The sequence below is a fragment of the Apteryx rowi genome, unplaced genomic scaffold (assembly GCF_003343035.1).
Source record: "Apteryx rowi isolate R43461 unplaced genomic scaffold, aptRow1 scaffold_429, whole genome shotgun sequence".
NCBI lineage: Eukaryota > Metazoa > Chordata > Aves > Apterygiformes > Apterygidae > Apteryx > Apteryx rowi.
Genome location: NW_020450682.1, coordinates 337748 through 352016, shown reverse-complemented (window position 1 = coordinate 352016; position 14269 = coordinate 337748). Strand labels below are relative to the sequence as shown.

General features: G+C 40.0%; 1 protein-coding gene across 1 annotated transcript in view; it reads left to right on the top strand.

Moving 5' to 3' along the window:
* The window catches only part of ARFGEF3 (ARFGEF family member 3), a 94216-nt gene that overhangs the window by 13981 nt on the left and 65966 nt on the right, over positions 1–14269 (top strand). The window contains exons 3-4 of the mRNA XM_026076224.1: positions 5110–5191; positions 8589–8720. Coding sequence (XP_025932009.1) covers positions 5110–5191; positions 8589–8720 — 214 coding nt within the window. The remainder of the gene's footprint in view (positions 1–5109; positions 5192–8588; positions 8721–14269) is intronic.

Here is a 14269-nt window from a genome sequence, read left to right as displayed (position 1 = left end):
TGTCGCTGGTCTTGTCGCTGGTCTTGTCGCTGGTCTTGTCGCTGGTCTTGTCGCTGGTCTTTTCTCTAACTGAGCTCTTTTTGAGGGCACTGCTGGGTGGACATATGCAATGTTTTCCGGAAAGTAGTGTGGATTTCAGCATAGGTAAACCACCTGTATCTGAGCACATCCTTTTTCTTCCCCAGCATTCCTTCTTTACACCCTCTCAACTTCTCTCTTCCCTCTAGCTTCCGTTTCCATTCCTTGGTTCTATCTGTCTATGTCCAGGACACCTTATCCTGAATCTTTTGGTAGCTTCCCCTCCTCCAAGTCAAAGGTGGTCCTTTCTTTTAGTGATCCCTCTGGGTTGTACCTGACTCATCTCATTCAGGGTTTAGATGATCTTTGTGCCTAAAACTGTATGTCTCTGTATGCACACACATGAATATATGGAAATGGAAGCTAAGAAGTTCCAGTGTGAAACTAATTTCTGTACAGTAATGTAAATGGAAACACTGTTATGCATGTATCAGTGAAGTATCAGTGTGCACTAGCGTATTCTGAATACTCCACATATGTAAAATGTGTCTTATGTGTGTAACACTACGAGAGAGAGCACTGAACTTGAATGGTCGCTTGACAGTATAAGAGTGCAGACAAGGAGTAAGCAATGAGATCCCACGATGTGGGACCACTCAAGACAGGGTGGAATTGTGAAAGGTCTGTAAGGTATAAGAGGAAACCTCAATCCCTTTTTTAATTGTATTTCGAGGCCAGATTCTGATCTACAATATCTCCCGTGCAGCCTTATTGAACCCAGTTCTTGAAAGTGGTAGACTTTAATAATGACCGACTGTGTTAATTTACATCATCCTCTCCCATTCTGCCTAAGGATTGTCTGCTGTGTCTTTCTGTGTACTCATACTAGTAGATGATACATTTAAATGGCAGATCTGAACTGAAGTGTGGGAGATGCTCAAGCTAATCAAACATTGTGAGGTATCTCTGCAGGTGCTTTTTAGCTGTAGCATGGAGATGATAAAGATTTAATTGACTGTGTGTGTAACAAGAACAGGAAATGACACAATGGCAATTCATTTTCTCAGAGAATACAGTGGGAACAGAGGCTGCAGCAACCTTAATTAGTTTTTCAGTTAAACATTTTTAGCAAGGATGGGAAGTTCAGCTAGTTGAATCTGTTCTAATTTCTATCCTCCTGTTTGTCATTTTTGCTCTTCATTTTGGGAGATATCTCAAGAAACAGCTCTCATTCTTCTCTGCTGATTACAGTATGTGACTACAGATGGCAGGCAACATGCTGATGTGCAGGGTAGCTACACAGAAGCCATAGGAGCTCCCACCTGTCTTCATTAAAATGAATCTGAACTGGATGCACTCCAGTGACTCATGGCTGCCTTCCCTTTCCATACTCCTCCCAAACTTTGTCCATTTTAATACAAGAATAAGTCTACTGTGTGTTAGTAATGTCTCAAATCTTTGTGCGTTGTTGCAGTGAACAATGGAAAGTCTAAAGGAAACATGGTGTTCTGCCCTGAAGAGGTGCAGATCTAAATAACTGGGACTCTTTAGCATATCTGCAGTTAGTACTATACGTTACTGTGACGCGTCCCCACCACTCCTCCCCATGTCTGTGGCTGGCTGAATACCAGTTAATGCACAGGGACCTTACTTTGGCATCTGTTGGTCTCCTAGTTTCAAACATTGAGTTCACCCACAGAGAGTGATTGGGTGTGTGGTGTGTGGTTTTTTTGTTGTGTGTGGGTTTTTTGTTTAATGAGAGAATATGTCCAATGTAAAAGTCTCAATGTAAAAGTTAACACACAAAGTGCCTTTAAGTGCTAGAGATGTATTTCTCTGCCACTTTTCTAAACTTCTTCTCTGTCTTATCACAATTTACCTGCATAATATATGTGTTCCAGGTGTGGGCAAAGCTGGCAGTAGATACACAAAAGGTAGCCTGTTCTGTACTGGCTAAAGGCTTATTGTCTGAACACTGGCATAGATGTTTTGAGAGTTTCTGTAGATAAGGATGATAGCGCACTCTGAGGAAATATTTCCCAGATGTTCCATAGTTCAAGCTGTTTTGGATATGAAACTCACGGCTTTTAACTAGTTGAATCTATTCCAGAAACATTCAAGAAAGGAGCTTCTGAAAAAAATGGACTTTGTGCCTGCCTGTTTCTCAGAATATCCTAAATAAAGCAAATGGTTAGCTTTTAGTTAGAAACCTATTTTTAGAAACACATTTAGTCTGTTTCAGCTTTCTTTAAAAATATAATTCAAAATTTCTAAAAAAGTTGCTTGCGCTGTTATACCAAATGGCCTTTTACACATTCCCATAACTTGGGAAGAAGGTACAAATATGAAAAAACCTGCAGATTCTCAAGGGATCTTTCCCAAGTAGAGAAGCTTACTAGATATAGAAGCTTACTAGATTGCTTCATGCCATGCTTGTGACTTCAAAGTCCTAAATTTGTCATTAAAGAAAGGAGTTGCATTTTGAAGAGCAATTATTGGTTGTGTGCCCCTTCAGGATAGCTTGTGATTTGTGTGTCCTGTTAGGGAGGGGTGGGTGGACAGGAAGGAATACCAACTGAGCACACCGAAAAAGAGCTGATTTTTCACAGAGTGGACATTGAGTCCCCTCTGCAAGTAGGATCCACTGAAGGAGTTTCAAGCTGGGCTCCACAAAGTCAAGGTGACCACAGTAACTGGTTCAGTAATCTCAGCTTTATCTTTTTGAAAACAAATTTCAGGTTATAGACTGCCAGTTTTGGAAGGAGGCCATCAGATTATGGGCAGCCTGTGGCAAAGCATGACTTCAGGTAGCTTTGGCAATAGGTCTGAACCACAAACTGCAATAGCCACTACTGTTCCAAGGTAGGGCTTCTCCTCAGCTAGTTACGAAGGGAGGATTTGTGAGAGGAGCAGGCTGGTCTACTGCCCTTGCTTTCATTTGTGTCAGAACCTAAATTCAAGCCTTCAGAGTTAAGCATGTAGCAGAGCTAGTCAAAGCTTATATTTTTTCATACACTTTTCAGTAAATAAACAATTTGTCATTGAGTCAACCAAAACTAAGTGAATTCAGATCAAATTCAGCTCACAGAAGTAATATCAAAAGAGGATTCATTTCAATATTTTTAGAATTTTAAACATTTTTGACTGCTTTGAAAAGAAAGAGTTTGGGGTGTTTGTTTGTCTGAATGCTTTGAGACTTAACAAAGAAAAATACTCCAAATGGAACATGTCAGTGCTTTTTGGTTTCTAGTTAGGTAAGAAAAGACTCAACTAGTTGTCTCTCCGTTCATTTTTACCTCCTGTACACTTGTTCCTATGGGGAGGGAATTCATGCAGGTGATTCCTGGTGGTGCCATCCAGACAGCTGGAGAGCTAAGACTCTTAAGGTCTGGCACAGAATGGTTTGCCTTCAGGAAGGATGTCTGTACAAATACAAAATGGACTCTGCTTGTACAAGTGAGTGCCTGTTATGATAGGTGACCTAATAAAATACTGCAAATGTCTTGGAAACTATATAACCAGTGGGAAGACCACTTTGCTTGTTCCTTTTAGCTTAAATAGAGAAATGCAATAAGATTGTCAGCTCGGACAGGCCCCAAAACTAAACTCTCTTTTTATTGGGTTACAGAAGGCAAAAGTACTGGAATGGTGTTGGTTTATTGCAGGTGTTTAGTATGAATGCAAAAGATTCACACCTCTTGAATGACAGAACCAGGAAGAAGTCTTGTATAAAGTCAGATAGGATTAGGGCAGAGTCTGTCTGGAACAAAATGGGAGATGGAGAGGAAAATGATAGAGAAGGTTGCTTCTGGGAGCACGGGTAGGAGTGTGCTGAAAGCTTCTGTCCCTGAAATAATTTTAGATACTATGTTAGGTAGTAACTAAAATGTTACTAGCAAAGTTATTTACTGCCTAAAGTATTAGCAAAGTTACTACTTTGAAGTAACATTCACATGGAATTCTGCTACCTAAGCTACATTCTTGGCTATTATAACCATTTATGTCTCCGTGACAGCTAAGAAGAAAACTCAGTACAACGTCTGATAATACCTGATGCTGTCTTATGCTATTTAGGTAACTCAGTTCTGACTCTGTAATCAAAACTCTTACTGTTTGCTTTTTTAGAATAGATGTGCTAACCTCATAACTTGCCTGATACTGAGCGAATCTAACAGATGCTGGAAACGCAACATAAGTAGTATGCATAGATGACCCCCCAGGAGACTGCAATTGGACCTAGGCCTGAGTATCTTTGATCAGGAAAGAGTGTCCTGCCAACTAGCAAGGTTTGCTTAAAGGTTTTGTTGTTGCCAGGTGTTCTCTGGATGCTGCAACCCTTCTCTGATAAGGAGGAAGGAGTAATGAGAGGTCACAGGTCCAGGCATTGTTTGGTTCAGTCGACAAAGAAAAAATTCTGGGCCTGAGCACTGAGTCTAAAGTGTCTAAAAATACTGATCAGTTATTTTAATATGCAAAAACTTATGTTATTTTGTGATCAAAGTACAACTTAGTCATAGTGCTAGGACATGCTAATTCGGCTACAAACCATATTCATTAGTGTACATTTGCCTTTGTCTGCACCACTTATAGCTGGGGGGAGCTGACATGAGAGGACAGACTACATTGTAGAAGAGGCCGTAGAGCAAAACTTGGCCACCAGAAAATGGAATATGTAACCGCTTTTCTGGCAGCCTGAATATTAAAAAGAAGAAAAATGACTGAAGTACAATGCTTACAAGACTGAGTTGAAGGACCACTAGTGATCTGCAGATCCTGTCATTATGCTGTGCACATTTGTGCACACACAGAGAGCTAACAGTTGGACAAGTATTTTGTGAAAATCTTCTCAATTAAAAGACCGTTCTTAAAATGTAAAGAATTATACCGGCTTTCTTAAGAGGGGAAAAGTGCCTCTTAGCGTTGTCAAATTTTCCTTGATTACAGTATGCAAGCATGATCTTGCTGAACATGATATAGCCTTTCTGGAACTTTATTCTTGTTAATGGTGATTTTTAGTGCCGTTTCTTTCTCTCTCTCTCTCTCCCTCTCTCTCTCTCCTCCCCCCCCCCCCCTTTTTCCATCTTTCTTCAGGGAGAAGTGTCTCCTTCCTCTCCAACTGGCTCTGGAATCGAAGAGCATGAAGCTGGCCCAGCAGGCTCTAGCGGGGATGCAGGTATGGCTTGAGAGTGGGGTATATGTTAATAGGTAGCAGGTGGCATGGTAGAAAGCTCTTGTACCTTTGTCTTGTCAAGGAAATCTAGGCTTTTCTTTTGAAAAATACTGCAGAAAAAGCCTCTGGCCCTCACTGGTGGACCTAACAATAGTGTTCATGTTTCTGCGGTATCGTTCAGGAGTTAGAGTACAAGTAGAGGCTGGTGATTTTGCAGAAGCTAAAAATGTTCTGAAAACAGGTGGCGTTCCTGGCTTTGCATATTGTGATGGAGGTAGAGAGGTACTCTTCCTCATGTGGCCCTGTGCTCATGATGGGGGAATATATTTCTCTCAGTAAGCCTTCTGCTAAACTTCCTAGAAACTAAACTCAGTGAAGTCTTGCCAATTTCTTTGATTAGATGGGAGGGCTGCAGTGCTTGAAAGATGGTTAATAGAGGGTCTGGGAGCTGCATTCTGCATGTGTGGGTACTTTCCAGGGGGGTTTTTTGCATACAGAAAATAGGAGCACCATCTGATTAGAAAGCTTATGAAATTGCAAAAGAAAGCAGCTGTGCAACACAGACGGTGAAGAAAAGGCTCTCTTTTGCTTGACAGTAGAAAACCAAAAAACATTTACCTTTCTTTTAATGGGGCAAATGAATATTTATCGGTAAATACCTATCACTAGGGGGATGTTAGTTACAAAAAAGGCAGTATGCTGCTGATGTGTTCATTGCGTGCCAAAAAGAAAAACTTTCTTCCAAAAATTTTTGGAATTTTCTCTTTTCCAAAAAGAAATGTCTCCCTCAAAGGGCAGGTGTGAGGTTTTTGGGGGAACATAAGGCCATAAGTGGATCATTCAAAGTCGCTTAACTTAGCACATGAGATGTCAGGCATTTGTCTGGAAAGAGTGCCCCATATTGGGGTACTGTATGGGGGAGAGGCAGTGGCAGGAGGCTCTAGCTAGGGGAAAAAATGTAGCTTCTGAGGGCTTCTGTCCCAGAACAGCAATGAATTCAGGGCATTATGTTTCAAATATGTGAGTCACAAGGGCTTCGTCATGGGGAGTAAATTGGATGGAAATCTCGAGCAGAAGAATTGATATTTCTGACTTCTTTGGTCATTAGACCAGAGCTCACTTTCTGCATTTTAGGGCAAGAAGCTGATTTCAAGAGTGTGGTGTGGGGTGTGTGGGTTTTCTGGATTTGTTTGTTTGTTTATTTTAAGTAAAAGTAACAGCAGGCCAGTGGGACTTGGAACATATGTCTGTTCTTGCATTGGTGCAAGAACAATAGAACAATATTATAGACTGATGATCAACCAGGCGTAGTGGAGGAATTACGAGTCAACCACTGTCCATTGTAGCATGACTTCCTTGGGAACACTCAGTCAAGATAAAATTTGCTACCTTTTTACTCTTCTAATTTGCTACGCATATGCTTCAGTTTTGTAAGAACTGGAATTGCAAAGTTGCAGACTTGCAGCATGGTACCTTAAATAATGGCATTACCTGCTATCTAGAAGCATAAAAAAGAAAACCAGGCAACAATAGAGTCTTTCATCTACGTTTATGATCTGTGAGGTTTTATGAAGAATTTAAGAAAAAACAAACAACTGATACTATGGGGATAGGTTAAAAATAGGATAAAAGACAAAAGTGAGATGAAATATAACTTGGATTTACCAAAAGTAGGTCATACCAGACTAAAGAGATTCTCTTTTATATAGAATAACGTTTTCCATGTAAAGTGAGTTAAATGTCATCAGGCTGGACACTAATAAAACACTTCAGATAATGCTATGTGAGAAATTCTTTAAAACTTAAGAAAACAGGAAGTAAGAACGAGCCAACGAAATGTGCCACATGCTGCAAGTTGCGAAGCAGCGTCAGTACAAAAATGTTGCAGAATGYACAGGGTGAAGTGGACTGCTCAAAGTCCTGGGAGAGGGCAAGGTCATGTTCCTGGGAACTAAGACGAGATGATTTTGCTCTATGGTGGGAGTTTCTAAGATAGCTGGAGCTGTAGAAAGACTTGGGTGGGTATATCTACTGTAGGATGACTACCACTAATAATAACATGCAGCCATGAAGCCGTGAATGTGGTTGTAGAACCATGAGGAAATAGTGCCAGTGGACATGGCCCTGTGAGAGTGTCATCTATACATGATTCTGATTTAATTCTTTATTCTTCTGTAACTGCACACTGAAAATAGTGTGGAAAAGAATTATTAAGGTGTTTTGAGACAGAGTGTCTGCCCTGCCAGAGAACACTAATAGACCATGGCTTGTTCAGCTCAGTGAATAAAAGCAAGAGGCGTGACTATTCTTTGGGGGGAAAAGAAACTTGCAGGTAAACTATGGAGGAAACGCTCAGGAAAAGTAGTAAGTAGTGTTTTGTATTGGTGGATCATAATTGATGAAAGAGTTTGTGGGTATGAACTGGCTGTAAATAAATTGAGGCTGGAATGTTAGAGGAAGTTTTTTAGAAAAGTGTTGTTCTTTGTGGGAGAAGTGTGGAAAAATGACTGCAATCTTGAAATGCTACCTGGTCAGCTCAGGGAGGTGAGAACATGACATGGTGAGCTGTGATAAGAGATGCTGTCCATCAATTATGTATTCAAGAGTGAAAATAGACCCCAATAAAAACCTAGTGACAGTCTCTTAGATTCAACTAATACTTTCATGCCAATTCCTCAAGTTAATCTTCAGTCTATCATACCTCCACTTGTTGAGAGATATATGTGATATTGGCTTTTTCCAGGCAAAGGGAATCTGATCAGTCTAAAAAATTCAGTCTAAGTTCAGTCTGTATTAAGCCCACCCCTGGGTACCCTCCCAGATATGTTTGTGGTCCTCGTGTCAGTCACTCATTAACAGTACTCGTCCTTCTGAGGACTTGATGACACCCACGATTAGTCAGCTTCTGAGTGACACAAGACTGCTTCCTGCCAGTGATCAAAAATGCCACCTCCAGATACCTGCCAGGCAGGGTATCTGCTAGCACTAGCTTGAGGTCAGGACTGTAGCCTGAGGTTTTGGGATTTCCCCCCTGACACACACTTCTAAAATAATGTGAGGTTTTGCTGAGGACATTATTTGGAGTAGTTTGCAATCTCTCACATTGGTTTCCAAAGACTGCTTTCTTCTGGATGCTGGAATAAATGAGAGGTTGGGGTGAGAAAAGAGAATGGCAGAATGGCAGATGATTCAGAAGATTTTAACTGTCTCTTTATCAGGGCACAAATTCCCCAGTTTTTTCTGTAATTTCTTATTGTATATTACTGGATCACTCTGAAATTCCTACATAGCATCTGGCCAGCGTGCTACCAAACACTAATAGCTTTAGGTGTGGTATTTTACAACACAGTTAGGCAGAGGCAGTTTTGTCTCAACCCGTCCATTTCCATTGTCTCTGCAGAAGCTGCTGTCTGATGAGAGGTTTGTATCCGTGGAAACAGACTCTGATGAGAAGCAGTTGCTAAATCAGATGCTGAATGCCGTCAAAGTGACTCCTTCACTCAACGAAGACCTGCAGGTTGAAGTGATGAAGGTTAGTGTTTCACGCACGTCAGTGCTTGCAATAGAGGTTGTTTGACTGAATAGCTGGGATTTTGCAAACAAATTAGCCGTTGCCTTAGAAATCTTCAGCTTAGGACAGTATTTGATTCTCTCCTTCCTGTTAGCAGATGTCAGTTGTTTTCTTTGTTACTTGGCTTGTATTTCCTGAGGTTAAATAGGAGATAGTTTATATAGAGAGTCAGTACCCTGGTGGTCCCAGTTTTAGCAAACTGAAATAGGACAAACCATTCACTCCACTGGGGCGCACAGATGAGTAACTTGTAGGTTGGGAAGTTTGTGTTTGGTATTRAGCATGAGCTCTCATGAATTAGGTTATACAACCTTGAATTATGTGTGCATAAGTGTGCACATAGATGTTTGGGTGTAAACTTTGTGCTTGAGGGTGTGTTGTGCTGTAGCTGATCACTGGTGGAAACTCATTTGAAACAAACCTAGTAATCTTTTCTCCATGTTCGCTATACCTTGTACTATGTGTTTGGGCTTACTTACTTGAATGTCCTTTGCTTCTAACTGTGTAGATCAGAAATTTTCCTTCCTTCTTGTGCCTGGCATCCTTGTCTTGATGAATATATGTTGCCCACTCTGAAACTCCTCTGTATTCATCACAGGTATGAATTGTTTCCGTTCCTGATTTTTGGCTCAAAGCCAAAAAAAGCCTCTTTGCCCTACTGCTGACATTGCTTGGGTGGAGGACACATTTTGCACCAGAACAATCAAAATATTGAGCGCAGCAACAGGCAGAAGAGATGAGCATTTGTGTGTGAACTGATCCCCAATTTATGGGAGCAGGCATTTGCCTGTATATAGGTGTTACTGGAGACACAGATCTGCAGCACCAACCCAGCATGCCTCTTTCCTGCCTCTTTTGTCTGCGCAGTGAGAGGAGACATGCGCAGAGCTAAAAATGAGCACTGCTAAACCAGCAGGCTCTCTTGGTCCAGAGGAATTCTTTGCTAGTCTTTTTCAGCCTCCCAAGTATTCCGGATTCAGAATCTGCACATGCCAGTTTTCTTTGAAAACTGTGACATGCATTTGTAACAAATTGGTCCCGACACTGTCCAAGAAGAAAATGAGTGCTATATTTCACCAGGATTATCAGTGAACATCTTATCTTTAGTTGTTTTGATATGTAGGAAATAAAAAAAGCATAAAAGTGAACCCCAAAACTAAAATTTGACTTATACTAGATTTTTTTAACATGTTCAGTTCAACTCCAATTTAGGGCAAAATGTAAAGGGAACATTCTTGTCGTCAATGCACTGAGTAAAACTTTGATTTAGAAATGCTTTTTTAAGGTTCTGGTTAAAAGAATGTTTGCCATTCTTTTGGCGTAGGATAGAATTCAGGCTTTATCTTTACATTCTGAGAACATGCAAAACTTCTATTTTGATTTGAATATTTGAAGCTGGTCAGAGAACCAAAACACATCATAAACAGGGCAGTTAAAACTCAAGAGGCATTAAATCTGAGCCTTGCCTAAAAACCCATTAAAGCAGGGATCTTCTTACATTGTAACCTGAAGGTTACAGATGCGATTGCAACACTTGAAAATGTTGCAGMTAACTTGAGTCTGGCTGAGTGGTGTTAAAGCCTCTGGGGGGTTTTCAAGCAGCTCAGCAGTGCATTCACTTCCCTGTGTCTGCAAAAGTGTGGCCTCAAGGCAGCATACGATTGTGAACTAGATTTGGTTATTCCATCCAGAGGAGGTTAAATACATCTTTATCCAATACAGATATTAGACATTCCTGAGTGTTAGCAAATTTGTGCGAACTGTATCAGCAATGGTACTGCTGCACAGTTGCACCAATCTCGCAGGTGTTAGGAATGAAGTTATCAAAGGTTCCACAAAAGCTTTTAGTTATGCAAAATAGGTGTGAAAAACAGAGGGTGCAGGAGTACAGTCTTCACTGAGAGTTGCTGGCACGTAAGCTCCTAAATCAGTTACATGCTTTTTTGAAAATCCTATCCAAAATATCTCCTGTTGTTCCCAACAAGCATCTACGAGAAATTCCAGCAAGCGTCTACCAGAAGTTCACACTTCACAATTTATTCAAAGCAAATGGTTTGAATGTTTATTTTAGTGGTTCTTTGTCATCCACCTGTATTGCAGATGTGAGTGTGAAGAGATTTGATTAGCTGAGGGCAAAGCTTTTTACATTCAGGTGACTGCAAGCTGGGATTAGTATTGAAAGAAGGAATGAGGGAGTAAGACATGAGTACAGCTAGTTGCATTGTTTGATGTGCTTTCGGAAACAGTCAAATATTATAAAGGGGCAACGTTAGACAGAAATGGAGTACAAGTACTGCAACAGTTGCTGTAAATGAATGGAGAGGAGTGCTAGCTGGATCTCTTTTGGCACTTCACTGAAGAAACGGAGCAGTTGGGGCCACTTTTGTGAAAGTGGCCAGGTACCTAATACTTCTTATTTTTAAGGGCAAGAGCCATGGCATACTCCTTAGATTTCCAGACTGGAGGATCACAAAAACAGCACTTTCATGTTCAGACTTAAGCGCTAGGGCTGAGGCTGGTGCTGGAATGCATCCTGGACAGCCAGAGAAGCTTTGTGCTGCCCAAATCCAGCTGTCAAGAGGAACTCAAAGCCTTCATCTCTCAAAATATCTCTGTCCTCTGCGATAGGTGAGGTACCTCTTACCCTTTCTGTAAACTTAAATGTCCCACTTACGCTTCCAGAGAAGTGATATGCTGAAGTCCTTGTTTATCTTTCTGCAAGAGACCCCATGATGTCAGTGTTACAAAGCACTGGGTAATTCTTATGTGAACAGCAGTTGGTTGCCTGAGTGGAGACTCTGATCTTTCCAGTGAGGAAGTGGAAAAAGCCTATGAGGAAGTGAAAAAGCCTATGAATTCTCTGTGACATGAATGAGCACCTACCCACAAACACAAGTGTACTAGCTGCATTTGATTTCCCACATATACACTGCAGCGCCTTTTCTTTAATAAATTTTATACTCAGATTTGCATGTTATTTAATTACTATTTTAKTATTTCTTCAGAATATCTTAATGCCAGCTATGTGATCTCTGTACCTCTAATACATTTCATGACAGAGATTTGTTAGTATTTTCACATTGGAGCCTAAACTGGGGTTACTTAGGTGCTTTTACTCATGTAAAAGGATACTGAGAAACCACGTAATCCAGAAACTGTAAGCAGAGGGAGCAGCGTATCTGATGCAAGGCCACCTTAGCATTTACCTTGCTGTTGCCATGATACTTTATCACGCTGAAAAGCCTTCTAATATATGTAATATCAGTTTGTGCTTTTATGCTCAGCTGGCTGCATCAAGGGAATGGAAAATCACACAATCATTCAGTGACTTGTTGATCTCCCTATAATATATCAGTAGCTTAATTGCAGTTTCAAATGGAATAATCTAAATATTTCTATTTGTACACTTACATCACAATATCCATTTAAATTGGGAAGGAAGCGATATATTGATCACTAATCAAATTCCATATTTTATCAGTGATGCACTAAAATGACCCAATGCTCTATTTATACAGCTGCAGATTTATAGAAAAAGTAAAGGGGGGGGGGAGCTTCATTCAGCATTTAACTTAAATCTACACAGAATTTTTTTGTGTGACATGGGATCAAGTTAAAATTGAGTGTAAAGCAAAGATGTATCTTGTGCTGTGGAGTAGGGACTTTTTTGTTGGCAAAAAGAGCAAACAGATGGATAGCCTGAAGCAGACAGGGATACTGGACAAGCTCTTCATTGGTTGAAGATGATCATTATGGGTTTGGTTTTGTTTTGGGGTGGGTTTTCTTTAGTTTTTTGATTCCTTTCCTGATCTGATGCTTTTAAATTCTTGCTTCAGATACTTTTAAAATGGCTGAAATTTTTTTGCTTCATGTAATCAGACCTCTTTGCTTGCAAGAGCACATACGGTGTTGACAAAAGCACTATCAGATACGGTCGGATCAGGAGTGGGAAAGGAAGCTCACCTATAACTAAGCATTTTGTTTTCTCTCTTTGATTTTGGTAATTTCTAAACTGCAACCCTGACTGTCTTTCCTGGAGGAACTAGAATTTAGCTTTGAACATAGCTCTGGTGCCAAAGCAAGTGAAACCAAATATGAAGGAAGTGGGTAGGGTGGAAAGAATCCAAAATTGCAAGGACTTTTTTTTTTCTTTTTTTTTCTTCTCTTCTTACCAATGTTATGGTGACTTTCATTTATAAATTGACAGCCTTCTTAATAATGCAGTACCTCTTTCTGTCTTTTTATCTGTCTGTGGTAGCATTATTCTCAAATAACACAAATAAAAAATGAGTTTAATGAGCAATCTCAAATTAGTAGATGAGTCCTCACTCAGAAATCAGCTCTTCAGATAAGCTGGATACACTAATGAATGTAACTGTCATTGACAGTAAACCACCCTTTATTAGAAAGGCATAATTAGCATTTACAATTTGCCTTTCTCCTGTATCCTTTTGTTCTCTTTAGTTACAGACAAAATCATGTCACGTAATCCGATGCATGTCAGTTCAGTGTGTGCCCAGATTTTCCAAGAACTTCGGTGGGAAGTTAGATACACAGAAACAGAAGGTGAAATGGAAATTTAAAGTTAGAGACAGACATTTCCAAGCAAAATGAGAATAATGACCATTTCTGAAGGAAACTCAGTTGTCTTGTTTGGTGAGCTTTTTAATATTTGGTCTTTATTTCACTATTTTAATTAATAGTGTTATGATATGCTGGGCATATGATAGGAATATGTTTTACAATTCTGTCAGTGGGGCTTTCTGCCTTTTTTTCTCATAGTCTCTGAGAAGATTTATTTACATGGTATTTGGCTGCTCTACTGTGCTGTATTTTGAAACAGGTTTGAGTTTTGTCTGGAGTGAAAAGATATTCTTCCAAAGTGATTTGAGAAAGAAAAGACTCTACTAATCCCCATATTTGCTTGTTGCCCATGGTGACCAGCTGTTTCATTTAGAAAAGGTTAATTTATTCCCAGAGACTGCCACTTGAGTTTGTTAGATTAGGTGTACTGCTTCCTGATGGGCATAAATTTTCCTGCTCTGTTCTGTAGGCTTTCAGTGAGGAGTCAGCTGGAACTCTATTTATCTGTGAATGAAGTTTAATGAACCCTTACTAAATCCGGTATGTTAAGGAAATCTTTTGTCTGTATCTCTTCACTGATCCATTAATACAGCATTTGGGAACTCTCCAGCAATAATACCAGGCAGCCTTTTTTGTGATTTCAGTTTTCATTCTGGCTATATCCATATAAGAAATAAAGTATGAATTAGAGCTCTGTGGTAAAAATTGGCTTCTGTAATGACAGGCAGAATGGAGCCAATAACTCTGCCTATGAGATACTGTCTTTAGGTCAGGTATTCATAACTGTCCTAAGATTGCTATCATAATGCTCTAAAAAAATGCTGTGTGAAACTTTGAATGACAAGAGCTATCTTCTAGTCCTTTTTCATTAGTCTTTTATCTGTAATGACTAATTTCATTGACAAAGCCCTGATAGTGCAGTCAAA